At 42.4% G+C, this 27,327-nt stretch overlaps 2 protein-coding genes across 3 annotated transcripts; both read left to right on the forward strand.

The window, feature by feature from the left end:
* The first annotated feature begins 69 nt into the window (after positions 1 to 69).
* On the forward strand, positions 70 to 16,019 carry ATAD5 (ATPase family AAA domain containing 5). The gene is made up of 23 exons (XM_065034925.1): positions 70 to 280; positions 1,152 to 2,923; positions 3,297 to 3,384; positions 3,889 to 4,053; positions 4,434 to 4,572; positions 5,044 to 5,128; positions 5,602 to 5,783; positions 6,555 to 6,712; positions 7,028 to 7,187; positions 7,401 to 7,688; positions 7,860 to 7,956; positions 8,372 to 8,454; positions 8,567 to 8,712; positions 8,827 to 8,977; positions 9,394 to 9,564; positions 10,201 to 10,319; positions 10,971 to 11,064; positions 11,224 to 11,288; positions 12,053 to 12,233; positions 12,649 to 12,836; positions 13,125 to 13,948; positions 14,791 to 14,955; positions 15,125 to 16,019. Exons 1-23 carry the CDS (start codon positions 215 to 217, stop codon positions 15,201 to 15,203), a joined length of 5,466 nt encoding a protein of 1,821 aa, XP_064890997.1. The 5' UTR covers positions 70 to 214; the 3' UTR covers positions 15,204 to 16,019.
* A 1,703-nt stretch (positions 16,020 to 17,722) lies between these two features.
* ADAP2 (ArfGAP with dual PH domains 2) lies at positions 17,723 to 26,158 on the forward strand. 2 transcript variants are annotated; one of them, XM_065034932.1, is made up of 10 exons: positions 17,723 to 17,964; positions 19,597 to 19,727; positions 20,404 to 20,495; positions 20,625 to 20,716; positions 21,057 to 21,166; positions 21,829 to 21,975; positions 22,710 to 22,793; positions 23,173 to 23,235; positions 24,516 to 24,593; positions 25,156 to 26,158. In XM_065034932.1, the coding sequence occupies exons 1-10, from the start codon at positions 17,871 to 17,873 to the stop codon at positions 25,372 to 25,374; spliced, it is 1,110 nt and encodes a 369-aa protein (XP_064891004.1). In that variant the 5' UTR covers positions 17,723 to 17,870; the 3' UTR covers positions 25,375 to 26,158. The 2 variants fall into 2 exon arrangements, with proteins under 2 accessions (XP_064891004.1, XP_064891005.1); XM_065034933.1 differs by having other exon boundaries at positions 20,625 to 20,704; positions 21,051 to 21,166.
* The last annotated feature ends 1,169 nt before the right edge of the window (positions 26,159 to 27,327 follow it).

Consider the following 27,327-nt stretch of genomic DNA (forward strand, 5'->3'; position numbering starts at 1 on the left):
GGCGGAGAGCGGGCGGCCGTTGGCCGAGCGGGTGCGTCACGTGGAGCGCCGCGGCCCCGCCCCCTTCCGCGCGGAGGTTCCGAATCTCGTCCCGCGCGCGCCTTTCTGCCCGCCTGGCTCTCGCGCCTGACAGGCGGCCGGGCCGCGCCGCTCCATGGCCTTGGCGCCCGCCCGCCGCGGCTGAGCGCCCGCTCCGCTCCGCCAGCGCCGGGGCATGGTGGGCAGGCTCGCCCTGGCCGCGGCGGCCGCTTCCCTCCCCGGGAAGGACGGCGACGCTCAGGTGGGCAGGCGGCGGCGGCGGCGGGACGGGGCGCCGCGCCGTGCGGGGAGGGGGCGGCGGGGGAGGCGGTGGCGCCGCTTTGTCCTTCGCGCCGGGAGTGGCGGGAGAGGCGGCAAACGTCGCCTGGCGCTGCGGGGTGGCCGCCCTGCCCGGTGCCCAGCCCGCGGTCGGCAGCGCCGCGCAGCCCGGCCGAGCTGTCAGGAAACGCCCGGGGGCTCCTCCGCGGGTCCCCGTCGGCCTCGAGGAGAAGCGTCCTCAGCTCCAGGTGTTGGGATTTTGCGAGAGTTCGGGTTTTAATGAACTAGGAGAGTTACAGAAGCCCTTGTGAGCCACCTCGGAGTTTTACACATTAATTCGCCTCTATGGTTTGAATTATGAGATATGACTTCTCTTGTATTCATTTTCTTTAAGTGTTTCAAAAGGTGCAGTTTCTTCTTAAGATACTGCAGATGTTTACAGTAGGATCGTGCATCTTTAAGTAACATGGGAACTCTGGGTTGAGTGTCCTACAAATGGCAAACGTACCACGTAGCTCACAGAACGTGAGACGTTCAGAGCTCTGGTGTTACCGAGTCCCTGCAGAGCTGTTCTCAAGACCTTGTGGTCGCTTTTGGTTTGGGCAGTCTTGGATCTACGTGGGATTTTAATGTTTTCAAAACGGCACAGTCTTTATTTGGAGCTTAAATGGCTTTTGCAAACGTGGAGATGGAAGTCGATGTGCACACAGGCTGAGCATGTCGGCAAGGGGGTTTTACCATCTGAAAGAGTACCAGTGCCACTCATACATACTGCAGATACTGCGCTACTTTGTTACTGTACTGAAGCATCTTAAGCTTTGAAAAGCTAAGATCAATGTTGATCTTTCTTATAGCCATGCAAGAAACGGCGAGAGGAAGATGCTTCTGTGAAAACAATCACAAGATATTTTTCACCACTAGCAAAACCAGTGGATAAAGTGTTGTCACCACCAAAAACCAACAATATATTGGATTATTTTAAAAAGACGTCTGTAGCTGAGAAAGCTACATTACCAGTGGTAGCTGGAGAAAATAAAACACTGTTGGATGCTGATGACAAAGACTGTAAGTCACCTTTTAAACCACCTTTAAAGCGGAAGAGGAAGAGAGTTAATTTAAATAATAAGCTAAGAGAGAGGAAAGAATCTGAGAATGAACATCAAGTACAAATTATTAGTGATGACAACAGAGAAACAACAGGGCTGAAACAAGATAGTAATGATTTTACTGCTCCTTGTACTTTAGTTGATGAAAAATGTACAAGAGAATTAGCAGAGGATAACGTGCAAAGAGAGAACTTTTCAAGTGATGTCATCTACAGAAAAAACGCAGATAAAGTTGGTTTGAAAGTAAATGGAACAAAAAATAGGACAAGAAAATCAAGGAAAAGGAAGCACAAAGTAAATATGGATTTGTCTGAAAGTTTTTCATCTGAAAACCAGCTGAATGAAAAGTGGGAAAAGGAAACTGAAGATAATAAAAAGATGGTGTCTCCTGCAATAGCAGAGTGTGATGCTGCTATTAGCGACTCCAGTTTTGAAGTTCATCCAGATGACAAAACATCGCGGGTAAATAATAGTATAATAACAGTGTCATTTGAGGAATTCCTCAAGAGTCAAGGAGAAAATGACGGAGCTGGTGTTGAAGAAGACACAAAGCCAACAGTGGACAGTTCTGCCCCAGCAAACGAAACAGACAAAAGTGATAATGTTGGTGACCTGGAAAAGGGTGAGGAGTCTCAGCAGCCGCCGCTCAGAACAGTAACTGTCCTGGCACAGGTTCATTCCATCCCCCCAAAATTAGCTGCATTACATAAGGAGCAAAAAGGCTCTAGGAAAATAGCTTCCATTTTTTTGAAGCAGAGAAGAAGCGTAGGGGAAAAAGAAAGCAGCCCACCCCCCTTGGACAGCGAACAAATGGAGCAGGTTACTCAGAAAAGAAAATCTAATGTAGTTATTGAGGAAGAAGAACTGGAATTAGCTGTGCTGGAGACTGGAGGGTCGGATTATTTGAAGCCAAAATGTAGTCTGGAAGAAAGGCATCAGTTCATGAAGGCGTTTAGACAACCAACAGCAGACGTCGTGAAAAGTGGAGTTAAAAAGACACCTGGAAAACAAAAGCAAACTGTCGGAAAGCCCTCAAAAGAAAAAGGAGGACCCGAAGATGACGTTGCTTCGAATAAAGGATTAGAAAGTGGAGAACCAGAAGGTTCTGTGGACAAATGCACACGTTCTAGTGCTAGAACTAAAACTAAAAGACCTACAAAGTTTCAGAAAAAAGGAAACAGAAGGAAGGCTTCCGAGACTGAGGAAACCAACGTCTCGAATATAAGCAGTTACAATGAAGATGAGGATTCAGGATCTAGCGTTCTCACCAAGGAGAACACCCTAAATGCGAGAATTTCATCAAGTCCACAAGTGAACGAGTTAAGGAGGAGTTTAAGGCAGAAGAACATCAAAACACCAAAAAGCGTTACACCTAAAAAAGTCAGGATTAGAAATAATGAATTAAGTGGCCGACCCTTACAGACTTCCACACCCAAAGCGAGCAAGCGAGCCCTGAGGAAAATTAACATGTATAAAGCCGAGGTGATTACCGTGCCCTTAGATGGAAACAGCCCGATAAGGTAAACATTTTATAAGGTATATTATTCATTATATTATGTTTATTATTATATTATTACCTTATTTTATAAGGTATATTCTATCTTTTTGCACTTTGTTTTCCTGCAAGTATTTTAAGAGTAAGACATAATGATAAATTGATTGGAATGCATACCAAAGCTGCAGGAATACTGATTGTGTTGGATAATCATACAGAAGAACCAAAGGTGACTCTATAAATGTGCTTGCACTGAAGACACTAAGACAAAAACACAAAGAACGAAAGAAATGAAAACCCACCAATTGAGGAGCAGCTTCTGTTTAAACACTTGAAAATGAGATAGTAAAATTTTCCTTTATTAAAAAGTAATCATTTCATACTTTTTCTCGAATTAGAATGAGGTTTACACGTATCAGTGCAACTACAAAATCAAGTAAAGCTGAAGCAATGAAAAATGAAGAGTTTAACTCCAAAAATATAAAGGTAATTTATGTAACAGCTTCTGTTTCAGTATTTTGTAATTTATTATATGCGTATAATTGTGTTAATATTCGGTATTGTGTAACAGTCTAATACAATAGGGCAGTTCTCGGGTGCCTGGTGGAAAGAGATTATTGCTGTGATTTGTGATAGAATTTGAGATGGTTTCTTGTACAGTCATCGAACCTTAGATTTAAAAGTATTGTTTTATTTGTATAAATGTACTCGTGTCCTGCAGGTTCTCAGGGTGGGACGTGGTGTTTGGGCACAGCAGAGCAGCTTAATCTGTCCTGTGGGCAAACTGGAGGATCCCCTTGCAGGCCTCACAAATCCTTTTGAATAGTGTTGATATCATTTTGATTTGCTCCTCCTTTCCGTCTTTTCACTTTCTTTTTGGTACAAATAAAATTACCTAACAATCATATGCTTTTATGAATGTGGAAAATCATATTAATATGTGAAATATTAACTTGTATGTATTTTGATTCTTTTGTACCTTGTTAACAGATAAGCTCTACTTCTAAAAATATATCCAAAGCAAAACAGCTGGTAGAGAAAGCGAAGGCCATACGGCACAACCGATCAAAGGTTAACGAAGAGGCCCCGGCTCCCGTCCGGCGCTCGTCTCGACAGCGAGCGCTCGCTGAGAAGAAAAAGCTACAAGAAGATGAGGTAAACCTGTATACTTTGTAAGGAAAAGAAACATTTTGTAGTCTTTGATTTATTTAAGCAACAAAATGTTTCTTATCTTGCAAATATTTATTTTATGGAATCAAATAAGGTGGGTATCTATGCAGTGGTCTGGTAAATGTCACATAGTAAAGTAACCACCAGGCATAGACTGGAAAGTTCCTCCTTTATATACTGGAGATCTTATTCTATATACTCTTTCTGTGGAAGCAGTAATTAAAGCGTAGCATAATCTTCAAATTATGTTTGATAACTTCTCAGCTCTTTAGCAGTTTCTTCACTTTTCTCAGTACTGATCATTAAATCGTATTGTTAGCAAAGGAGGAAAAGTTGTTTCCTTTCTCTATTTGCTTTCCTTCTAGGAATCGGTAATAATTTTAGATTCAAGCCTGAGTGATACCAGCACTGCAGCGCACAGCGTGAAGCAAAAGAGTCTTCGGAGCTTGAATGATGTTTTGGGGAAAAAGTCTAGAAAGTTGAATGTTGCAAAGAACTCAAATGGTAATTGGGTTTTACTAAGTGTGTTTAATTTTTATTACCATTGTTGACTATGTAATTTTATTTTATAAAGCTGCCTTTACAGTACATTAATCTTCTGATTTTTTTTAATATAAAATTCCAATATATACATTTTATTTTGACGTGATGAGTTAATAGTGCAGAGATTATTTATTTACATGTGCTGCTTTGATTTTCCTTCATTTTGGGAGAATTATGTGTTAAAACCTGCCGATAGTAGCCATGTTTTGTTGTCGTCTAATTTAAAGGGTTTTTTTAATCTTACAGAAAATAATGTCTGAAGTGATGAAAGAACTAGAACTAAAACGACAATGAATTTCGTTAAATACTCAGCTTTCCCTTAAAGGAGATTCCCTAGTGTTATTAAATGGAACATATAGATAGTGAAAAGAGAAGCAAGGTTAGAATCTTATAGCAGTGCAGATCTAACGATGATTTTTTTCCTTTTTAAAGGAAAACCGGGGTATCCACCTTCCTTCCAAGGCCGACGAGCTCAAATCTCTGCAGCTGAACCCATCGTGATCTTTGATGAAGGCAGGTCAGTTTTCGAGATTGCGCTTGTTTAAGAATCAAAATATTTTTCAAGGTTATTTTAACATTCTCTCATTTCACAAATTTAAATACACTTATTGGAATGTGATATAGATGTTCATTTTTTGAATACTGATCTATGTGTGAATCTGCTTGCAAAATTCCGGGTTTTTTTTGGAGAGATGTTTCCTCAGCCGTTGTTGAGCCATTTTAGATGGCTGAAAATATAGTTGATGACTGATTGAAAAGAAAGCCTACATTGCGTATAAAAATACAAAACCTAGAAGGATTATTTCTAATTAAAATCTCTAACATAGCATTTAAAAGAAACGTAAGCTTATTACACTTAAATTAATTTTATCAGTTCTCCCGCACTATTTCTAACTCGTGTAGAAGTGAATGTGGTTAAATTCCGTTGTAAGTCTCACATAGCTGGTAGTTCTAATTATTCTTTTTGTTTCATTTCTGTTTTCATTAAAGCCAAGACGCATCTGAAAATTCTCAAGATGATGATCAGTTCAGAGCAAAACGTGAGTTCCTGATGAGCGGGTTGCCAGAGCTGCTGAAGAGGCAGATTGCGAAGAAAGCGGCAGCGATGGAAGCGTATTCCCTTGCAAGTTCCTGCTTTAGGACCGTTGTCCACGTGCGGCAGAAGGATGACTGTGAGTTTTGTTCAGCCGTTGTGTAACTCTATCTGATAATTTCTAGTAAATCTGCGCAGAAAAGGAACTTGAACAGCAGAATTTACTCTTACGACTGGAGTAATTGGTAGTTCCCTCTTGTTTTGTGGTGCACTAAGAAAACAAAACCAACAAGGTTCCAGTGGGATGGTTTTGAATACACAATTTACAAATTAAATTGATGCTAACGTAATGTATATATTTATGGGTGGGGATGCAAAATTCTTAACATTTAGTCAGAAAAGTTAGTCTTTCAATTTCCAGTTTGGAGATTAAAGATCATGTTGGACTGATATGGGCAGAAACCGATTCCTGCTGACAAAGACAAAATGTTTCTCAGAAGAGGAAAGAACAGCCCATTTCTTTCCACTAGGTGAGGGAGCAAGATACAGTGTCCTCATGAAAGGTGGAAGGTGTAGAATAGCACTTAATAGAGTTTATATTTGCAAATCAACCAATAAGCAAACAAAATCCTTGGTGAGCATTTGTCCTGGTGAGGGCACAGGTTGTTATTTAGAGCAAGCAGAGCCCGGGGCAACTTACTGCAGAAATGTTGTATGTAAAAATGTGCAAATATCTTCTGCTTGTGGGAGGTGGAATTAGTAAACAGTTGATGCAGTGTAAGTTAAATAAGCTTGGCTTTGACATGAAAAAGCTGTAGTTGAAAGAGCATTGGGATGGTTTTGTCTGTGACTTTATCTCTGCTTGTTAACAGAAGTTTCCTCTTTGTTTTTGGTGGGGGTTCTTTTGTAGGTTATCCCATGTGGAAACTGAAATCACCATCGTGTCCTCTGTTAACGAAGCTGAGGAAACTGAACACTGAAGTCACTAATGTCACAAAAATCGCCCTCTCGCTTGGTGAATTCTCCACTGTGAATTCAAAAGTAACTGGAAACTGTTCTGCACCTGTGGTTAGTGCTTTCACATGGGGGCTTGTGTTACAAGAAAAATGAAAAGAAAATTAAAGTTGGTTTGTTACTCGTTAGGACTTCTGTTGTTTTAAAAAAATCCTGTCGTTTGAATCTGTGTCAGTCCCGTGTTCATTGTTCATTTATTTTCTCGTGTGTGATTTACCCATTCTGTGTCATAACATTAGACTATTCTCAAGGCTTTTTGCTAATCTCTGGGTTTAACGAGACAGCAACTGATTTAAATTATGCAAAACTGTCATTGTTTTTTCCATGTAATATTTTCTAGTAATAATTTTTTGAATGTGTTTTTTACAGCTTTCTGGCCACCGACCAGTTTTTTCTGATACGTTCAGGGAAGATTTACTAGATGAGATAATGTCTTCTAATTCTCAATTTCCGGTGAGAAAATACTTCGACAAATTTCTGAAAAAGCAAACGGAAGGTTCGGGTTTTGAAAACAGTACCAGTGTACAAGGTTAGTAACCTACAATAAGCTTACACTCACACTCTCTCTGGCATAAAAAGGCAACCTGGAATTTCCAGAAATGTTTCAGTGTTGTTGGAAATAAATTGACCCTCACGTTTTAGGTCATTTTAAATAAATTCTTAAAATATGGCTGAAACAAACATACGGTTGTAGTGGACATAGCTTGAAATTCTAAAAGGATGTAATTATTTTTTTCCTTAGAAGATGGCACTGCAAGTTCGGAGGTAAATCAGAAACATTCTGACAACTGGAAGGAAACTAAGAGGAAAAGGAAAGAAACAGAAGACCACAAATCAAAAAGGAGAAAACAAATTGAAGGTACAGAGACTGAAATAAAATCCAGAGTTTCCAAGAGCCTTATTTCTCCCTTATCTGGAGAAAGACAAGTAGAGACAGGACAAGCAACACATCTAGGAGAAAACAAGGCCCAGAAACCAGATGTTATGACAGAAGACACTGAAGATTCATCAGAGCCAAATGCACTTTCTGGTAACTACATTTCCTGTCTGATTTTAATTCTCTTTGCATTGAGGGAATTCATATATGATGTGTGTCAGCTTTCCTCTGTGATGCAAAAATCATATCTGGCCTTCTTGTTCTACTGGATGGATCAACTCTTTTGCATGGAGAACTAACTAAAACCAGGTATTTCTTCTGTAGGTGTTGAAAAGGAAGACGTGCTCTGGACAGAAAAATATCAGCCTCAAGATTCCAGTGAACTTGTAGGGAACAAGAAAGAAATTGAAAGGCTACGCAGGTCAGAAGTGGGAGCTTGGATCCATTTGTAAAATAACTCAAAGCCTCCTATTGCTTATGCTCAAAGAAGTGAAGTTGGTTACTTTACACTATGCTTGAATAACACAGGGTGTATGTGTGTGGCCTTGGGCTTGGTTTATTTCCAAAAAGCTGCAAAAACAGATTTTTGGATGGTGTGAAAGGTCTTTTGGTCATCGTTTCTTTTACAGTAACACCTCAGTGGCTTGTATGGTATAGTACAAACCAAAACCACACATGAAATGCTACGTCAGCTGAACCAGTTTGTTTAAATCTGAAATGATTGAGTTTCTAAGAGGGATAACAAGTGGCTAATGTCCCCTAATTGTATGTTCTGAATTTGGTTCATTTTATTCAGCAGTAATTTTTATTTTGTGTTCTCTTCCTGCCTTTTATAGTTGGTTAAAAGAATGGAAAAAAAGAGCTGATTGGGAAGAAAAACGAAATCAGAAAGGGGAAAAGGAGGACAAAGGGCATCAAGGTGCGGATAGGATTTAAAATAACACATGTAGCTTCTCTTTGTTAGAGCTGGCATAAAAATGACATGAATTGATAATACTTTGAACAATCTTTTCTTTAAAATAATTCTACAGACTCTTTGGACAGCCTTGACTTTAAAGATGATCAGTCCGATGTTGAGGAAGAGAGCAGCCTGTGCAATACGGTTCTGATCACCGGCCCGCCGGGAGTGGGGAAGACTGCTGCGGTCTATGCTTGTGCTCAGGAGCTCGGTTTCAAGGTTTGTGGAGTTCTTTCTTCGTGCCGTTTTTCTTATTTGTACCAAGTGATTTGAAAGCATCATAATACAAGATGTCTAGAATTTCTTTTTAATATAAATTAAATGCCGTTGCAGGTATTTGAAGTCAATGCCTCTTGCCAGCGGAGCGGTAGACAGATACTGTCCCAACTAAAAGAAGCTACTCAGTCTCATCAGGTGGACAAAAAAGGCGTTAATGCACACAAGCCTTGCTTTTTTAACAGCTGTAGCAGTGCCAAGTCACCAAGTAAGTTTCATGGTTGTATCTGTGGGGTTTTTTGTCTGGTTGTTGGTATTTTTGGTTTTATTTGGGTGGTTTTTTTAGGCATCACTTGTTTAAAAAGAGAGCAAATTTTGTAATAGTAAGAAATGCTCAGTTGCTTAAGACAGCTATAGGCCAAGCAGCTAAACTGAGGGAGTTACAGCTAAACTGAAGGAGTGCGGTCTGGACAATCGGATAGTGAGGTGGAGTAAGTGCTATGGCAGTTGAATAGAAAGGTGAAGAGAAAGCATTCCCTGTAACAGGAGAAAAGTCAAATAAGCAGCAATCAGCACAATAAACCTATCCTGTACTAGATACAAAACTGGGATTTGCTCTGTTTTTGCCTGAGAAATGTCAGTTTGAGATTACATTTCCAGCTTAACATAGAACATATTTTGCAGAAAAAATGTATTCTCCCAAGAAAGTTATTTCACCAAGAAAACCTCCATTATCACCGAAAGGAGGAGGATTAAAACGAAGCCTTCCCCCTAAAACACTGGCAAACTATTTCAAAATTTCTTCCAAACGTAAAGATAATGACGGAACAGTAACATCTCAAGAAAAAAGTAAAGGTAGGTATCACTATTTAACTAGTAAATGGTCGTTGTGCTAGGTGCTGTATATATATCAAAATTACTGCTACACAATTATGGTCTTGTAAAGCCAATAAATGTTTGATTACAAACGGGGGATTTTAATACAAAGAAAGACACACTGAAATCTTGGAGGGTAAATTTCCAAATGTTTCATGGGATCAGGAAGCCTTAAAGACAGGTTTTTAGAAAGGAAACAATATATTTGGACAAGTAGTATTTTTGCACAAGACAGTACAGGAGAATGCAAAAGCAAAGTACTGAATAGAATTGGTGCGATTGAGCTGAGTCCTTGTCTTTTCAGGCATAATTGCATAGTCTTAAAGGGCTTGCATCAACTCCACGTCCCCGAGACACCACAGGTCACAAGCAGGTTAGGTGCAGAATTAACTTTACAAATTGTCAGCCCTTCACCAAACGCTGTTGAATTTCTTGCATTTTTTTTTTTTTAAAAGACCTTAGAAAAGGATGTAGGTCAGATTTCTAAGTTTTTGTGTCAGCGTTGATATTCTTAAGCAGTTTATACATTGGGTGTTTTTGAAACGGGTGTCTAGAATGCATATTAAATGGTTTCAGTCCTCCTTTACTTCTGCTCATTTCTTCACCCCCCTGCAGGGAATACTCAGGATTCACGTGAAGAAAAGAAAGATGCTCAAATCAAGTCAATAAGCAAAGAAGTAGAAGGAGGAGAACACAACAGAAAAAGTGCAACATCTCTCATTCTTTTTGAAGAGGTAAAATTCACATGAAATATACCAGTGTGGACAACATATCCTTTCATTATGTTTAAAGAATAGAACTTTTTTCCCTTTCTTCTTGAGGCCTCTAGGTAGATTCAAGTGTGAGGATTATCAACTTCTTAAAAATTAATTCGGTGTTTAATGATTTCATCCTCATTAGTACTTTTTTAACCATGGGTCATTATTTTAAAAGATAAAGAACTATCATTTATCAACAGTTGTTTAGGGTTGGAACAGTTTGTAGGATTCTGCTAATTTAATTCCTTTGATTATGGTTTAATTTTACACAACTTCCATGCACTGAGGCACTTTAAAAACCACCATTAACACCCCAATGATTACAATATCTAAGTTAAATTCTTCTTTAACCTCTTGCCCAAAAATGTCTCTGAAGTCTTAAGCTTTTGCAACTATGTATTATGTGGAAGAGCAAAATAAATGAGAATGATAAGGAACTAACTTTTGAGAATACGAAATTGCAGCCAGGAATGTAATTTTAAGTCAATAAAGGAGGTATAGCCATGTTGCCAACTATGGTGCAATCCTGCAGGTCGCTGGTGCAATTCTATTAAAAACCAAACCAAACCAACTTCAAAAGCCTATGGTGAAAACTATTGATATTTTGCATTCATTTGTTTTGTATAGGTGGATATAATATTTGATGAAGATGCAGGATTCCTAAGTGCAATAAAGACGTTCATGGCAACTGCAAAGAGACCCGTAGTTCTCACTACCAATGGTGAGTGGCGCTCGGTATGGGAATTGGGCTTCACAGGCAGAAGAGCCTCTTTTGATGAGTATTTCAGTATTGGAATAAAGATCCAGGCTGCTCTAATGAGTAAAGAAAATAATTAGGTATGAACATGTCATGAGAGTTCACTGATATCTCTTTATGTAGATCCAACATTCAGCTTAATGTTTGATGGCTATTTTGAAGAGATCAACTTCAAAACCCCTTCTTTGGTAAGTCTGTGTTTGGAAATTCAGATACACCCTAAGCGAGTAATTGTCAGCTAATTGAAGTTTGAAATGTAAATGTTGGTGTAGGTTTATATTTATCTGATGCAAGATATCTCTTTTATCAGAAGACTATTTGGGGCGGGGGGGGTATGCAAAGATGTGTAGGATGTGTTTATCTTTACATGTAGGATTTTTATTACTAGCATGGAAGATTTCTTTTTCTGAACCATGTAGTGTTTCAGAGAATTACAATAAAAACATCAATTCATCACATAATCAAGTTTTTAGGCTGTAGTAAATAATTTAATAGGTGACATATCCAGTAGTTTTCATCTGAAGGCTGACTGTGCCAGTATTGGTTCATTCATTAAAAAATATAGGAGCTATTCTGGGAATATTATGGGTTATTCCTTTAATGTAAACACAAGGATTCTGTATAGCAAATAGTTTCATTTGCAACTATGTATTATGTGGAATAGCAAAATAAATGAGAATGATAAGGAACTAACTTTTGAGAATATTTTAATGGTCTCTGCTGGTGATGAAAAGCAAGGTGCACGTGGTTTCAGGAGCACAGGCAGAATTTGGTACAGTATTCTGCTTTTCTCTCAAGGTTTTAATGTGACTGTAATCTAAATAAACTAATCCTCTGTATTAAAAAGAAAAACGTGTTGCAAGCATAAATCGAATAATTTGCTGGCATGTGCCTTATTGCAGTCTGAGTGGTAAGAGCTGTTTCCAGTGGTCTGTGTCTAACTCTCGCTCAGGTCCATGCTGCCAGCTTTCTCCAAGCGCTGTGTCTGGCTGAGAATCTACGAACAGATGTGAAAGACTTGGCTGCTCTGTTAACCACGAATAACTGCGATATCAGACGAAGCGTTCTCTACTTGCAGTTTTGGGTTAGAAGTGGAGGGGGATTCTTGAAAGACAAACGCTTGGCACATCGTGGTAGGTTGATTTAATTGAATTTAAAAAAAAAATCTTTCCATCTTAACATGAATTTGATTAAATCAAACCATTCTTAGATATGTATGAATAGATAGTAACTTTCTGTAAGAGTCCTGAACGCTTGGGTAGGGTTTTGGGTTGTTGGGTTTTTTTGGTAGACCAGCAGGGCATGAAAGGAAGCAGAGGCTGTTTCAGGTGGCCACTTGCAAAGAGGGGAGAGCGGGCAGATCGGTGACACTTAAATGAATTAAATGGGGATGGGGAGGATGAATTTCAGTTGCTGTATTCATTCAGAACTGCAGCAAGAGCCAACAGTTATAGTATCTTTTATAAAAGGAACTGAGGCCAAGAGGGGGAAAATCAATTTTGCTATGCAGTTGTTCCATTTTAAGTAAAGCACGTTGTCTTTGTGCAGGAGGAGATGAGACAAACGAAGCGGATCACGTAATTCATTCTGAAGAGACCACTGATTCCAAGATGGATTTTTCTCAAGCTGATGCACATCTTCAGGAATTTCCCAAATGTGATACGGGCTGTGTAGAGACATTGCTTGGCCTTAAGAATATCCTGTTGCCTTCAGAAGATTTGGTTACGTTTCTTAAGGTATTTTTGTAGTTGACTAGCTAATACTTCGAATGCATGCCAGCTAACTGAATGTGATCATCACTATGAATAGCATCTTCTAAGAAGCAAATCTCTTGGAAAATGTTTGTTGTAGAAATTAGGGGATTCTGTCATTATTAAGCCAAATCTGAACTGGGGCAGTCTGCAAGCGAAACAGTCTCTCGCCTCATAAACACAAAGCCAGGAGTATGAGATTTTTCTATAATAAAATTTTTATTATAAATATTATAATGTATTAACAAATTTTCAATTATTATTCTTTTACAGCACAAAACGACAACTATGGAGAAATTGAATAAATTAATGCAGCTTCTCACAGAATTCCAGATGAAGAAAGTGGATTTTATATATAGCAATCTCGAGCTTGTTCTTCCCTTACCAGTGCGAGTTCTTTCAAACCAGTCTGACCCCTCTAACTCTATACTTGAAAAGACTAATGTAGTTTCTTCAAAAACCGGATCTGACAGTCATTGCTCTGGAAAAAGCAGCACTGGAAGAAAGTCTAAAAAGACAAAGAACCAGAAAAGGCTTGTTACATTGGATGATAGTGACTTATTTGATACTGGACTGAACTATTCAGCTGAATTCATAACTTTGCCATCGGATAGTCCTCCATCGTGTGCTGAAGGGAATAAAGAGGAGCCAAAATTGTTGATGAATAAAGAAGAAAAAGAAGCTAAAACTAAAACCCCAGCAAAGGAGAAGAGGTCTGCTCTAGTTGTTCAGTGTCTGAACTCCCTGGCTGAATTTGTGGAGAACATGTCTTTCTTGGATTGCTGTGTAAACACCAACACCAAGGAACCAATGGAGTTTTCTACAGATGAAGGATTTAATTGGACAAATGGCAAAATCAAAAATGGGCTTTGTGATGAGTTCAGTATAGAAAATACTGATTGGTGGAGTTCCCAGAGCTGTAGTGAAATAAAGGCAGCTATTGAAGCGCTCAGCTTTAACAAATGTTCTGTTAATATGCTACAAAACTTGGAATCCTCTTTGAGTGAAACACCTGACAGCGATCAGCTGGAGGGACTGACTTTGCATATTTCTAACACAAGAAACGACGTATCCTTCAGCCAGGCAGCTGAGTCAAGGTAAGACTTTGCTAGTATTTCTGGGCTGTAATGCAGTTATTTGTCAAGAAAAGCATTTCACAGGATGTAGAACTGTTTCAGATAACATGTGTTATCTGTGTTATATTATACACATTCTTGCCCAATACAGGTGTTGTCAGTATATCTCAAAATGCTGGAATACATTGTTCACTTTGCTGGCATAAGCTTAAACCACTTGGCAATCTCTGCAAAAAGCGACTTTTCTTGTTTGAGTAGCCTGACTGCAGTTTTTTTGTAGTAACTCCACTAATGAAGAATAACCTTTCATTTATTAAAGATCAAAGAATACATTACTGCTAGGAAATGTGGGTATGAAACACTTAACATAAGTCGTTATATGTCGAATTGGCATAACAGGTGAATAAAACCTGTTCAAGTGCCTGAATAGGAAAACAGGTTAGACTCTTATTTCTGTAAGTCGGTACCCAGAGGAGCAATGTCAAAATGGATCTGACCAAGTTGGGCCAATATATTATATCATGATTTATACATTAGATCTGACACTGACATTCTGGCAAATAGCAATTGTATGATGCTTTTAATTTTTGAAGACTGCAGATGGTTTCGGTTCTGTTGTCTGACGGATGTACTAAACCTCACATACGTAACGAGGTTGTGATGCCCTCCCCAGATTAGACCCTGTCCCTCCTGCTTGTGCCAGCGCACAATCAGAAATGACAGGCGTCTGATCCACCGGAACGCAGCTTTGGATGTCAGGATGTTTAACAGAGTTTTAAACCAGTAGACCTGATCTTAAAGGAACAAAGTAGGGACTGTACGTTCTTGAACAAGAAACAATCACGCTTCATTCTCCGTTTTAGCGTTTACAAAAAAGCACAGAAGCGGCTGGCAGTCATCAGAACTGTATTTTCCAGAAGTCCTTTAAACCTTGGCAATAAGCAGGCCAGCGTACTTGAATACCTCCCCACGCTTCGCAGTATCTGTAGGTCTGAGAAGCTGAAAGAGCAAGGGAAGACGAAAAGAAGGTAAGTTTTGGTTTTGCTAAATCTTATTACATTGCTATATACAAAGTATTTAAGAATCTTAATAAAATACTTTGTATAATTCTAGACCAGAAAGCCCTCTCTAAAAAATAAGTGTTGCCTTGTATTTGGAAAGAACTTTGTCCTCTTACAGTCACTTTTCTTTTTATAGGTTCTTGCATTATCTTGAAGGGATTCATCTTGAAATACCCAGACAAATGATAAATGGTCTGTGTTTGGACTTCCCTTAAAATCACTAACACCAGAAATACTTTGTGCCTAATGGTGGTATTCTCACCATATTTTTTTTTTAAACACATTATTTTATTGTATATTCAGAGCCATTTGTATATTAAATTTCTATAAGTATTTAAAATAATGTATATATCTATTGTCATGATATTGCTCTCCACAGCTGAAATGTGGGGTCGTTTGGTGCTTGTCCAATAAGTGCGTTTATAATACTAAATGCACAGACTGATCAGTGGGGAGCACTTCATGCTCTTTCTCTGTAATTTGTGAATCACACAGCAAGAAGTCCTTTTGTAACGAGCAACTGTCACAGCTTCCACAGCAAAGGTGCTTTATTTGAGGAGACTGTTTTATTAAAACAAGCTTTTTTTTTCCTCTGAATTTGCAGTTAAGTGTGAAATAACCCGGGGTGGGAGTGGGCACGGAGAGGACGTGACAAGTCTTCTAAACTAAAAACAACTCAAACCAACTCTTTACAAGGACACGGTCTTTACAGAGCACTGTGCCTCCATGTACATACATCTGTATCCGTTGGTTTCATTTCACTGTTTACAACTGTCAGGTCTGCATGTTAATCTCCTAAAAAGGTAGAGAAATCATCACTGTAGCTCAAGAGGGACTCGGAGATTAGACAAGATTTTGTAAATAACAATTATTCCAGTGTTCCTTTGGTTTCGGTAATATTTAACTACTTCTAGTCTTGTATATTGTGTTCTATTTTTATACTTCATTTTGTATTTGACAAGACTTCAGCCTGACTATTTGTGATTGCATCAGCTTTTGTACGACAATAAATTTGTGAGACTTTGCTACAATTCTGAATATTTCTCTTGTATGAAAATGCTCCTAAAACATCATGGGTTTAGTCTGTAAAGGTGATGTTTAAGGCTTTTTAAACTGGAAATATTTCAACTATGTACTTTTCCACTGTTATATTGCAGTTGGACTGTTCTTCCTCAAGCTGAGTCCAATTGGTGCCATGCACTGGTGCTCCACTTACCTCAATGTCTATAATAATAAGCAAGGGCATTTTCTAGTACATTTTCTTCTCATCTATTATTTTTCATGTCTTAAAGATGTTCAGGAATGAGAAATATTCATGAAAACAGTAAATTATTTTATTTGTAGATAATAATCTTGATAGTTTCACTCTTTCAGTAGCCCAGAACTATCAAATAAGGATGAAGTGAAGTGACGGCTGTTAAAATCTTGAATGGTTGTATTGCTGTGTCAATGGCCTAAGCAACTCCTGTACATTTTTGTAAAAATAAATAATTTTTAAAAATTTTAAACAACAAAGAGAAAATATATCTGTTCACTGCTTTATAAAGGCAACCTTAGTCTAGCTAGATAACAGTGGGCACCTGCATGCATTGGAAACAGGCCCTATAAAGTGTTATTTTAGGAAATCCATGGGTAATTTAAAAGACAAAGTAGAAATCACTGGTAGACAACTTACCTCCCTATTTAAGTCAACCCTCTGGTTCTAATAATTGCTTAAGATTTATCTTTTTTTAACGGGCCCTGCTGAGCAGAAAACACCTTTTCATCCAAAACATAAAAATCAGCTTCGGGCACCTTGAGAATGGCTGAAGGTGCTTGGAAAAGGACAAGAGCCCCAATTCAGTGAAACCAGAAGTAAAAAAGCCCTGGAGTTTCACAATGACTGCACCCTGTTTAAGCAGTAGTTATTACTAGGCGTACAATAATTTAAGAACAAATAAACTCAACGAACATGTTCTTGTTGAAATCTCGGTCAAGTTTCACGCTTTTCTTTCTTTTTGCTGTCATTCCAAGATTGCTTTCTAGAACGTAAATGAAGTTGACATTATTCTACAATCCCATGAGTAATACAGAAAGAAGCAGTTAAGGCTTAGACGTGTTCTTGCAGGCAACAGTGTATTGAAAGCGATGCGGAGTAGGAGGATGGAAGGATCCCTTTCCGAGCAAGACTGTCACTTTTTGTAAAAGCCCTGAGATGGGGCAAGATGCATCTTGACAGCTGGGGCAGAAAGATGCTGACGCTCAGCGGTCTGACTGTGCCGTTGGCTTTATCTTGAAGGAGGAACATTTCCATGGGCTTTGCCAATCCTGAACTGCTCTGTTTTATGTATGTTGAGTTACGCTGACGGGTTATTTTCCTCGCAGCACTTTGGTGCCATGTGCCAGGCCGAGCACTTGCGGGGGTGTCAACGCTTGATCGACATTTGGCGAGCAGATGCTGTTAGGTATAAAGCTTTTAGAACTATTTCTTCAGAGGCAAACACGAGGTGGAGTTGAGGCAAACCCGTAGGTGCACGGCTGCGCCCTCCTGCTGGAAGCAGGACCCGTAGTCATTAATTTACAGGGCAGAAGTTCCTTGAGGGAGGCTTGACCGAGGGCTGAGCTGAGGAAGAACGGCTCATGGCGCTGTCCGGCCCCGCTCGCAGCACCGGGGCTCGGGACGGGCGGCTCCCGCGCTGGCCCCGCCCGCGGCCGTTGGCGGGAGCCGGGGCCGCCGCTCCGGGAGCCTGGGAGGCTCCGGGAGGCGGCCTGAGGGGCGGCCCAGCAGCGCCCGCCCGGGGCCGCGGGAGGGGACGGGGCTCCCCGCGGCGCCGGGGCCGCGCTGCAGTTCCTCATTCTCCTCCCGGGGCTGAGCGGCCCGCAGGGCTGAGAGCCGAGCGGCGATGATGGACCGCGACCGCAACAAGACGCTGCTGCTGGAGCTGCAGAGAGCCGCCGGCACCGGGAACGGCCGCTGCGCCGACTGCGGGGAGCCAGGTAAGGGCGCTCCGCCCGGCAGCGCCCACGGGCCCGATCCCCCGGCCCCGCCCGGTGCGTTTCTGACAGGAAAGTGTGAGGGAGGTAGGCGCCGGCCGGGCCCCTCGGGCTGTGCCGCCGTCTGTCCATCCGCGGTCAGCCTCCTGGTGCGCCGGTCTCTGCTTCACTCGGTTCCTGAAAGCGCGACCCGTCCCCACCTTTCCCTTCACGTACCGCAGAGGCGGCAGCAGGTGGTTTCCCGGGGCGGTCCCGACCGCGGGGGCGGCCGTTCAGGTGGGGGCTGCGGGGCTGCCGGGCTCCGGGCAGCCGGGACTCGGCTCTGCCCGCCGGGACTCGGCTCTTCCCAGCCCCCCGGGAGCCCCGCGGGCAGGAGGGGACAGCGTGGGACAGGAAGTGGCCTCTGTGCAGCAGCAGCTTCCCCAGAGTTATTTGTAGACAGTGCACAAGGAGAGTGCGTGGGGTGGTTTTCCAGCTCTGTCTCTGCACTGGGGTTGGCGTGGATAAAGGCGCCGAGGAGCCCACTGAACGCCCGCTCCAGGCTGGCTCCCTGCGCCCAACCGGGGCGCCTGTCCCCTCAGCGAGGTGAGCGTCAGCCCGTGGCCTACAGCGGCTGGAAGATGACAAGTAGCTCCTGTTCGCGATAAGGGAGAGGCGGAGGGCAGCATGGTGAAAGTGGTGATCTGAGGAGTGGAGTGAGGAGTGGAGCACCTCCCTTATGAAGAAAGGCTGAGGGAGCTGGGTCTCTTTAGTTTGGAGAAGAGGAGACTAAGGGGGGACCTCATTAATGTTTATAAATATATAAAGGGCGAGTGCCATGAGGATGGAGCCAGGCTCTTCTCGGGGGCAAACAATGATAGGACAAGGGGTAATGGGATCAAGCTGGAGCACAAGAGGTTCCGCTTAAATTTGAGAAAAAACTTCTTCTCAGTGAGGGTGACAGACACTGAACAGGCTGCCCAGGGGGGTTGTGGAGTCTCCTTCTCTGGAGACATTCCAAACCCACCTGGACATGTTCCTGTGCGACCTCACCTGGGCGTTCCTGCTCCAGCAGGGGAATTGGACTGGATGATCTTTTGAGGTCCCTTCCAATCCCAAACATACTGTGATACTGTGACACGGCCTTGCCAGAGCGCTCGGGATGCCGCTGAGCGTCGGAACAGCTCTGAGCGTCGGAACAGCTCTGAGCGTCGGCTCCTCAAGGCCTCTTGTGGAAGCAGCAGCCGAGAGCAGGAGCTGCCGTGGGTGCTGGACACGAGTCCTGGTTCTGGGTGGCTGTATTCCATTGTACTCTCGATAATGCTCGCTGTCTGCAACATACTTCCATTGTTAATTCAGCAACAGGAGCTTTTCATGTAGAACTAATAATTAGCTGAGCTTTTACATCACTACTCGGCTGTCTGCACACCCACATTAATTTTTAAACAAATAGTTAGTCAAAGAGCTTACAAAGGCAGGGGCCACATTCTTCATCCAGGAAAGCAGGTGACACCATGGAGTGACAGCCGTAAGCAATGGGGTGGGATTTGCTGTGTTATGTGTGGAGCCTGGGCTGCGCATCAGATGTGCTTCTTGCCTTTGCCAGTGGCTGTGCCTTTTCGTATCTATCGCTTCATGCTTTGTGTTTGCCTCTAGATCCAGAGTGGGCTTCATACAAACTTGGAATATTCATTTGTTTGCATTGCTCTGGAATCCATCGCAATCTTCCTCACATCAGCAGAGTTAAATCCCTTCGGCTCGACTTCTGGGAGGATGATCTTGTAGAGGTACAGAGCAAAAAGCAGTAATTCATTTACTTTTCTCCACGTTTTATCATAGCCTTCTGTGGCTCATAATTCTTGCATCATCCACCACGGACAAAGGAACAAAGCCACACAGAGCCAACTTCACTCCATGGGTAACTTCAGGCTTTTGTTTGTTTTCTGTTGTTTTTTTTTTTAATGATCTACTTAATCAAATTACACTGGCAGGTGATCAGGTTTCTAACAGCCTGCAGTGTTTGGGGTTTTTTTCATAGCACACAGAAACTCCTCATTGTGGTTTAGAAGCCCACAGATATTGCCAGATAGCATGTTCTATTCATTAATCAACATACCCTTCTTAGATATTGTATCGGCCTCTCACCTTTCAAAGGAACTGTGTTAATAATATAATCACCATTAATGTCTAGGAGGAGATGAAGGTATAGGGAAATTGTAAATATCTTTTCTCCACAAGCTGGTGTTCCTTCCCATCTGGTTCAGTACTGTAACTACTGAAAAAGGCTCAGCCACCTAAATGGCTGATGGTGCTAAAGGGAATTTATGTTCAGAGATGCGCTGAGAGTTATGGCAAGACTGAGCAAAAACTGCAATGTGCCCTTCGATATGCTTCATTTTATGTTCTTGACATGGTACTGATTTTGTAGTTGCACACCTAATTGTAACTTCTTCTGTATTTCAGTTTATGAAGAAACATGGGAATCTCTGTGCCAAAGCTAAATATGAGGCAACAGTCCCTTCCTACTATTACATCCCTCAGTCCCGTGATTGCTTGTAAGTCGATGGCATGTTTCCTGCTGTAGACCTTTAGAGCTGTTGAAATACTGCTTCCCTCTACAGGTGTCTTTGGGTGGCTGGTAAAAATAGAGGCAGATCAGCTTTATCCATGTTTTTCTCTTTCAGGGTTTTAAGAGAGCAATGGATTAGAGCTAAATATGAGCGTGAGGAATTTGTTGCCACTCGAGTCTGCCAAGATCCTTGTTCTGCAGGTAAAGGTCAGGATTGTCAGGGAAAAGGCCTTAAAGGCCAACAGCAGTGTTTTGTTTGCAGCTTTGAAGACCTTTAAGTTTGGCTTGTCATATATGAACTGCTGGATGTGCAGGTTTTGCTTTGAGTCTAACTTTGAGAAGAAGCTCCTAAGAAAAGGCACTTAGACAAGTGCAAGGGTGTATTCAAATCTTACAGTTCTCTAGTTCTCCACTGATTTTTTTTCACTTGAGGTGAAAATTCTCAGATGGAGAAGAGACTCGAAACTCTGTGCCACACCACTCTTTAGATAAACAGTCCTGCTGTTGTGCTGCCCGTCTCTGACACTTGCCGTGGTCCGACCTGCAGGGACCCGTGAAGGATTCCTCTGGAAGCGGGGGCGGGAAAGCAGACAGTTCCAGAAGAGGCGATTTCTCCTGTCAGCAGGGGAAGGGGTGATGAAGTACTACACCAAAGAAGTGAGTTCCTCAGCCAGAGTTGGCCATAGGTAGCTGGTCAACCTCCACCCTCAGACACCATCAAAAAATACCATAAATAGCTTTCTCTCTAGTTTTGTGGCCAGGCCAGCCTGTGTTTGGAGCAGCCCAGATGTTTCCCCATTAACATATGTGGTATCTTAGGCAACTGCTCTTCTGGATTTAGCCCTTTTCCTCATCCCTTATCTTAACCCTGCAGCCTCCTTTTGCTTAGTGAAGAAAGGAAATGGATACGGACAGTTGAACAGCAAGATGAAGAAGAGATCTGTTAGCAGCTGCTACCTCTTATATTAACAAAACATTCTCTCATCAACTGCTGCAGCGTCACCCTCAACATGTCTCGCTTCTGTGGGAGAGTGTAGCTCATTTTTCTTCAACTATGAGGTTGGAGATAGACCCCGTCCCTTACAATTCAGACACATCCCTCTCAAATAGCACCACAGCATTTCTCAACGAAAGGGAGTCCCTCTTTGTAAGTGATTTTATGTAGCATGTAATTAAAGCTTTATATTTCAGGTATATCCAATATTCAGATATTTTAGCCTGCTTTCTATTCAGTAGGGATCTAGTTTTCATACAGCTAATCTGTCCTCCACTATCTTCCCTGAGAGCACTTTAATACAAGGATGCTTTTCTTTTCACAGTCCAGAGGTCCAAAAGCCATTATCAGCATTAAGAACCTGAATGCAATGTTCCAGACAGCAAAAATCCAACATGCTCATGGGCTGCAGATCACATACGACACAGATGGTCAAACAAGGAACCTTTTTGTCTATCATGAAAGTGGAAAGGTGAATAACGCAGAGATTTTGGAAAAAGCAAGATGCTTAGGTGTTGGATCTATATTTTGGAAGAGATATACCCTGTTTCTGCAGGATCTGGTTTTATTTGAAGTCACTATCACTTGTAGAATATATAAAGTTGCAGAATTTGACACTAACAACTATGACATCTTGTTTCTGTTCTGTTGGGGTGTACCTGCAGCGTCACACCCTGAGCAGTCTTATGGGCTCAGTGTGGCACGTATATAAATCTCTGCAAGGTAACTACTGCCTAACGGTTTTATACAATTCTATGGTCATGTTATTTGAAGCCTTCTTGACAGACATTGAAAATATTGTTGTTCTGCATTATTTCCAAGCAAACAACGATAATTTTAAGAAGTATGTCTATGGGTTTTGTTAGGTTTTGTTTTTTCCCTTGCCATAGTTCTCATGTCTATCCAGGTACAAAGGTTCTTAAACAAAACCATAACTGAATCAACAGAAAAAGCCTGTGTACACAGACTTGGGCGACTATCCGTGCTGAGAATGTTGGGGACCTCCCTGAAGGGGCATTTTAAAATTATTTTGGAGGCTCAATTTTTTTCAGGTGTCTGAGACGAGTCACTGACTCTCTCTGCCCCTTGGGGAGAAAGCGTAGCTTTGCAAAGAGGTCACAAGGAGGGAGAATTGCATTGTGGAGAGGCAGCGCTCTTGCTCCTTGTTATTCTTGTCTTTATGTTTCTCTTTGCTGTTTTCCTTAGGAGATTGTTGACTGGTTCAATGCCATTCGGGCAGCACGTTACCACTATCTCAGAACAACTTTCCCAACCGTCCCTGAGCCTGAGGTGAGAACTGAACAGGGTTTGAAGTGGTCTATGCAAACATAGCATGGGAAAACATTTTCCCACTTCTGCCAGAGGCAGGTGCTCAAACAGCAGCATGTGGGTCTTGGGAATGGGCAGAAGAGGTGGAAGGAAAGGCCACCCTGCATAACGTGCAAGAATGTAGTCAACGCTGAAGGCCTAAAAGTCTCTGTATGGTACTTATGAAGTGTAATCTTTAAAACCTTATGTTCCTTCTTATTTCAGACTTCCCTTTACTGGGCAACCAAAAAAATCCCAGGCCCCAAAAGCCAAAATTGATGGCGATTAGCTTTGACAGAAACAGAACAGAAAAGCAAGCTTGAATGAAACAGACTTTTAAAATCTGTTTGTGTTCTCCTAGCTCATACCCAGGATCACAAGAAATTACGTCAAAGAAGGATATATGGAGAAAACAGGACCAAAAGTAAGTGCATACTTATGAGTACACAAAAGAGATTATTCCAGATGGAGAGTATTTGATATTTCCACTATGTTTACTAGCAAACGATTTGTTGAGTGACTATGCTTCCTGGCTTGATAAAAGACATTATATTCAAGCCTGTCATGTTCTTTGGGACCATGGTGGGTTTTGTGTAGAAAATAAGAGTGGGAAGAAGAATCCTCCTTGAAGAGAAAGCAAGATGGATTAACTGGCAGTGGCCATGCAAAGTCCTGTTACGCAACACTAGATGGGCTGTTGTGTCTGCTAATTGGGGCTCTAGAACTGCAGCTCCTGCCAGAACAGAACATCACATGCTGACTCCCCTACTTCCCTGTTTCTCTTAAAGTCAGTAGCACATAAGTCACATCTGCTGATAGCAGCAAAGTATGATTGAGCAAATTCTCCCCAGTGAAGCCTGTGGTTTCGTTTGGTTTTTATGGGAAAGTATTTGGACCACTACTGCTTGAAACAGGAGACGGAGATTTCAGGCTCCGCTGAAGGAGAAGATAAAGATCTGAGGTCTTGTTTGAATGTTGTCACTTCTTGCTTTGCTGTTCTCTGAGGGAACCATGAGCTGAAGTCCCATTAAAAAGTTCAGTGGTGAAATGCTGATATTGAATATACTGGGTTTTTGGCCCAGCTCAGTGCTAGTGTCACAATACATCTTCCTGCAGGTACTTGCACAGAGAATACTCACAGCTACAAGCATGAAAGATTGTGTGTTTTTCTCCCGAGGCCTAATTTCTGCTTAAACTGTAGTGAACCCCAGAAGAGCTTCAGCATGGAGCAAGGAATAGCTCAGGGGATGGTGGGATAAGTGTAGTTGATGGAATTAGCACTTAGAAAAATTACCATTTCTCCCTACCATTGTGCATCCCACAATGCTAGGGAAACACCCTCAAACCAAAATGCTGAAATTGGTTGCACGTTCTCATCATCACCACTGGCCCAGGAATCATTCTCTGCAGTGCTTTCAATCAGTCCACTTGCTGCAACTTTCTTAATCCTGGTAATTTCATCACTGGTAGGACCAAACTTCCCTTTACCCAAAGGGTTGTCATTGTATGCAAATCTCTAGTTTGAGCCCAGGGAGAAGGGAGCTGAGGGCTGCACACAGCAGAGACTCAGCCATTACCGGTCACAGGGATGAATGAAACTGATCTCAAGTTCTGAGTCATTTAAGCAGTCCAGGATCTGCCTCGAATAGGCCAAACTCCCCTTTGGAACTTGGTCTTTAAAGAACTTCTACCATTTCCTTGCAGCAGAAGGAGTCCTTTAAGGTGCGCTGGTTCTGCCTGGATTCTCAAGAAAGGAACCTGATGTACTTTAAAAATCCACTGGTAAGACAGCTGTTCTTTGCTACTCCACAAGCCACTTCATGAAACTGGGTGGGGAAGCAGGGTCTGTTCTCATCCAGCTCTTCGTGGCTGCGCAAGGCTGCAGTGGGCTCAGTCTCAAGAGCCCGTCTCCCTTGTCAAAGGGTCTCTCTGAAGCTGAGCTGTTTGGGAACTCTTGCCCTTGCAGTGATTGTGAGGAAGATCTGAGTCTTTTAAAAGTAGCTGCCACTGCTTGTGGCATTTAGAACCCACTGCCCTGTCGCCATTGTGCCTGTAACCTTATCATGATGAACAATATCTCAATAACAGAGGCTTGGCAGCCCCAGGGTCATCCTTCCTAGCACTGCTCTAGGCACAAGAATAAATTTCCTTGCTCCTTCTGAACACCCACCAGCCAGCTCTGTAAGGGTCCCCACCTCCTCCTTTTGAGAATGCCTTTGAGTGTAAAAAAAACTCCAGCGTGTTTCCTGCTGCTTGTCACCAAATCCATGTCCCCTATGGACAGACCATGCTGGAGCTACACTGTCTGCTGGCTAATGGCTGTCTCCTGCTTCCTTCTTTCTAGGATGCCTTTGCACAGGGCCAGGTTTTTATTGGAACAATGGATGAGGGATATGAGGTACGAGCTGGCTTGCCCCAGGGAGTCCAGGTGAAGAAGACGAAACCAGCGATCACCGTGGTCACACCAGTGAGAGAGTTTGTGTTTATATGTGAGAACGACCGGGAGCAGAAGGAGTGGATAGATGCTTTAAATGGAGTCATTGCCCAGTCTTTGAGGGGTTAAGACTAGAACAGAGTTCAGCTGAACTGCTTGGGCTGTGTTCAGCCCTGCTCTGTGGCCCCTTTCTGCTGGCAAGGATGGTGCTCAAGGCCCCGCTGTGACTCCAGTATTATACAAAGGACTTCTTCCTTAACAGCTACAGGCACAGGAAGGGTGGAACTGAGAAATTAGTAAGAGGGAGAGCAGTTAATCAGAAAAAATCTGTGCCCCTGGAGAACCTTGTTTGAAGTGCCTTCTCTCTTCCTACCCTTCTCTGCTTCGAGCAGGGGAGGCCTTCCCAGCCTGACCTGGGGATGCACTTCCAGTGTTGGCTTATGGAGCAAAAAAACGAAGTCCATGGAGAAAGTCTGACCCCAGAGGGCTGCCGTGCGTTTCCGTGAGGATTCCTGCAGGTGCTGCTATATCAGATCCTCCTTTTCTTGCCCTTCATGTCGGAAGGACTCCTGTTGATCCCAAAGGATGCACTTGACACTCCAGCCAGTGCACAGATCCTGCCAGTAAATGGGGTCATCGATTGCATGAGTACATAGGAACAGTGACTGAGAGGCAAAGGAATTGTCACCTATCAGGAAGATGCAGGGTATCCTGTTGGATAGACTTGAGATAGCAGTTCATGTTGGAGTCACTGGATGTCCTCAGGGAGGAGCGGAGTCAGGCAGCTACACTCCACCTGGTTGCAGCTCCTGTCCAGGTAGGGACAGGGTTGTTTTCAGCAGAGTGGGTTTAATGTCTTTAATAGTGTTACATTTCTGGCACAGTAAAAAATAAAAGTCAAGTTTGAACTGTGGAGGATGCTGTAGTGGAATCACTCTGATGACAAATACTTCTAGCTTCTTGCTTTCAACAGTTTCTGCTGTTTGACTTTTTTACGAGTGGCAAATCCAACATACTAAGACCTAATTTTTCCAAAGCTACTCCACATGGTGCTGACCTGTATCCTAAAAATCAGCTGAAGCTCAATGACCCTGACTAGGCTGAGCACTGAAAGGCAGAAAGGACATTTTAAAGTGTTATCTTGAGTGACTTGCTTCAATGAATGAGGACCGGTGCTGCAAGTGAAGGGTGAGTGCCTCCTGGTCAGGAACCACTTACATCCATTCTGTGCAGGAACCGGTGAAGATTTACACTGGCTGATACAGTCCACTGAGTATTTTCTTGCCTCAAGACCAAGTCTGAGACTTGATTCTATCAAGCAGCCAGTCATTCAGATATTTAATTCTTCTTTTCAAATAGCCTTAGTTTGCAAATCAAGAGGAAGTTTTGCAGACTAAGTTTCTGGTGGGGCTTCCATCTCTTGCTGACAATTGCCAGCCAGTCCGAGATACCCAGAATAGTTCTCTTCTGCAGAAATAAGGAAGTCTCAATACTTGCAGAGACTGGTGAGATTAACTCTTTTTTTTTCCTTCTCCGCAATGGTGAAGACTTGTTTGAGTTGGATTGACGTTCTGCCTGTCCCAGCCAGCTCATCATCATCCAACTCTGCACAACCTGCACCAGTTGTTCTTGCTGATGGGCTCCCACAAACTTCCCTGTGTTCCCACTCTCCCCACACAACCTGATTCATTCTAGCTCACATGCTGGTTCAGCAAATCTTTTTCACAATCTAATCCTGCAGCCTTGAAATCCATAGCAAAGCACCTTCTGACTTGTACAAGGAACACTCAGTCTTCATTTGGTTTGGTGTATGTTAATTGTTATTTTGAGATGAGCTAAGTAACCCAGGATGACCTCAGAAGAGTTCAGTCCATCCAGTAGCCTGAACTTTGCATGAATGGGGCTCTGCCAGTCCCGCTGTGCTGTGTTCCTTGCCCCCCCGGATAGATCAGCAGACCAGCCATGTCAGCAACTCTGATAGGGCTTGTTACAAAACCGGGAAACTCCTTGTGGAAAACGAAACCGTGCAGATAACGGCAACTTTTTTGGAGAGTCAAGACAAGTCAAGGCCAGGTCACAGAG

Source organism: Columba livia, chromosome 18 (assembly GCF_036013475.1).
Source record: "Columba livia isolate bColLiv1 breed racing homer chromosome 18, bColLiv1.pat.W.v2, whole genome shotgun sequence".
In the NCBI taxonomy this organism is placed as follows: domain Eukaryota; kingdom Metazoa; phylum Chordata; class Aves; order Columbiformes; family Columbidae; genus Columba; species Columba livia.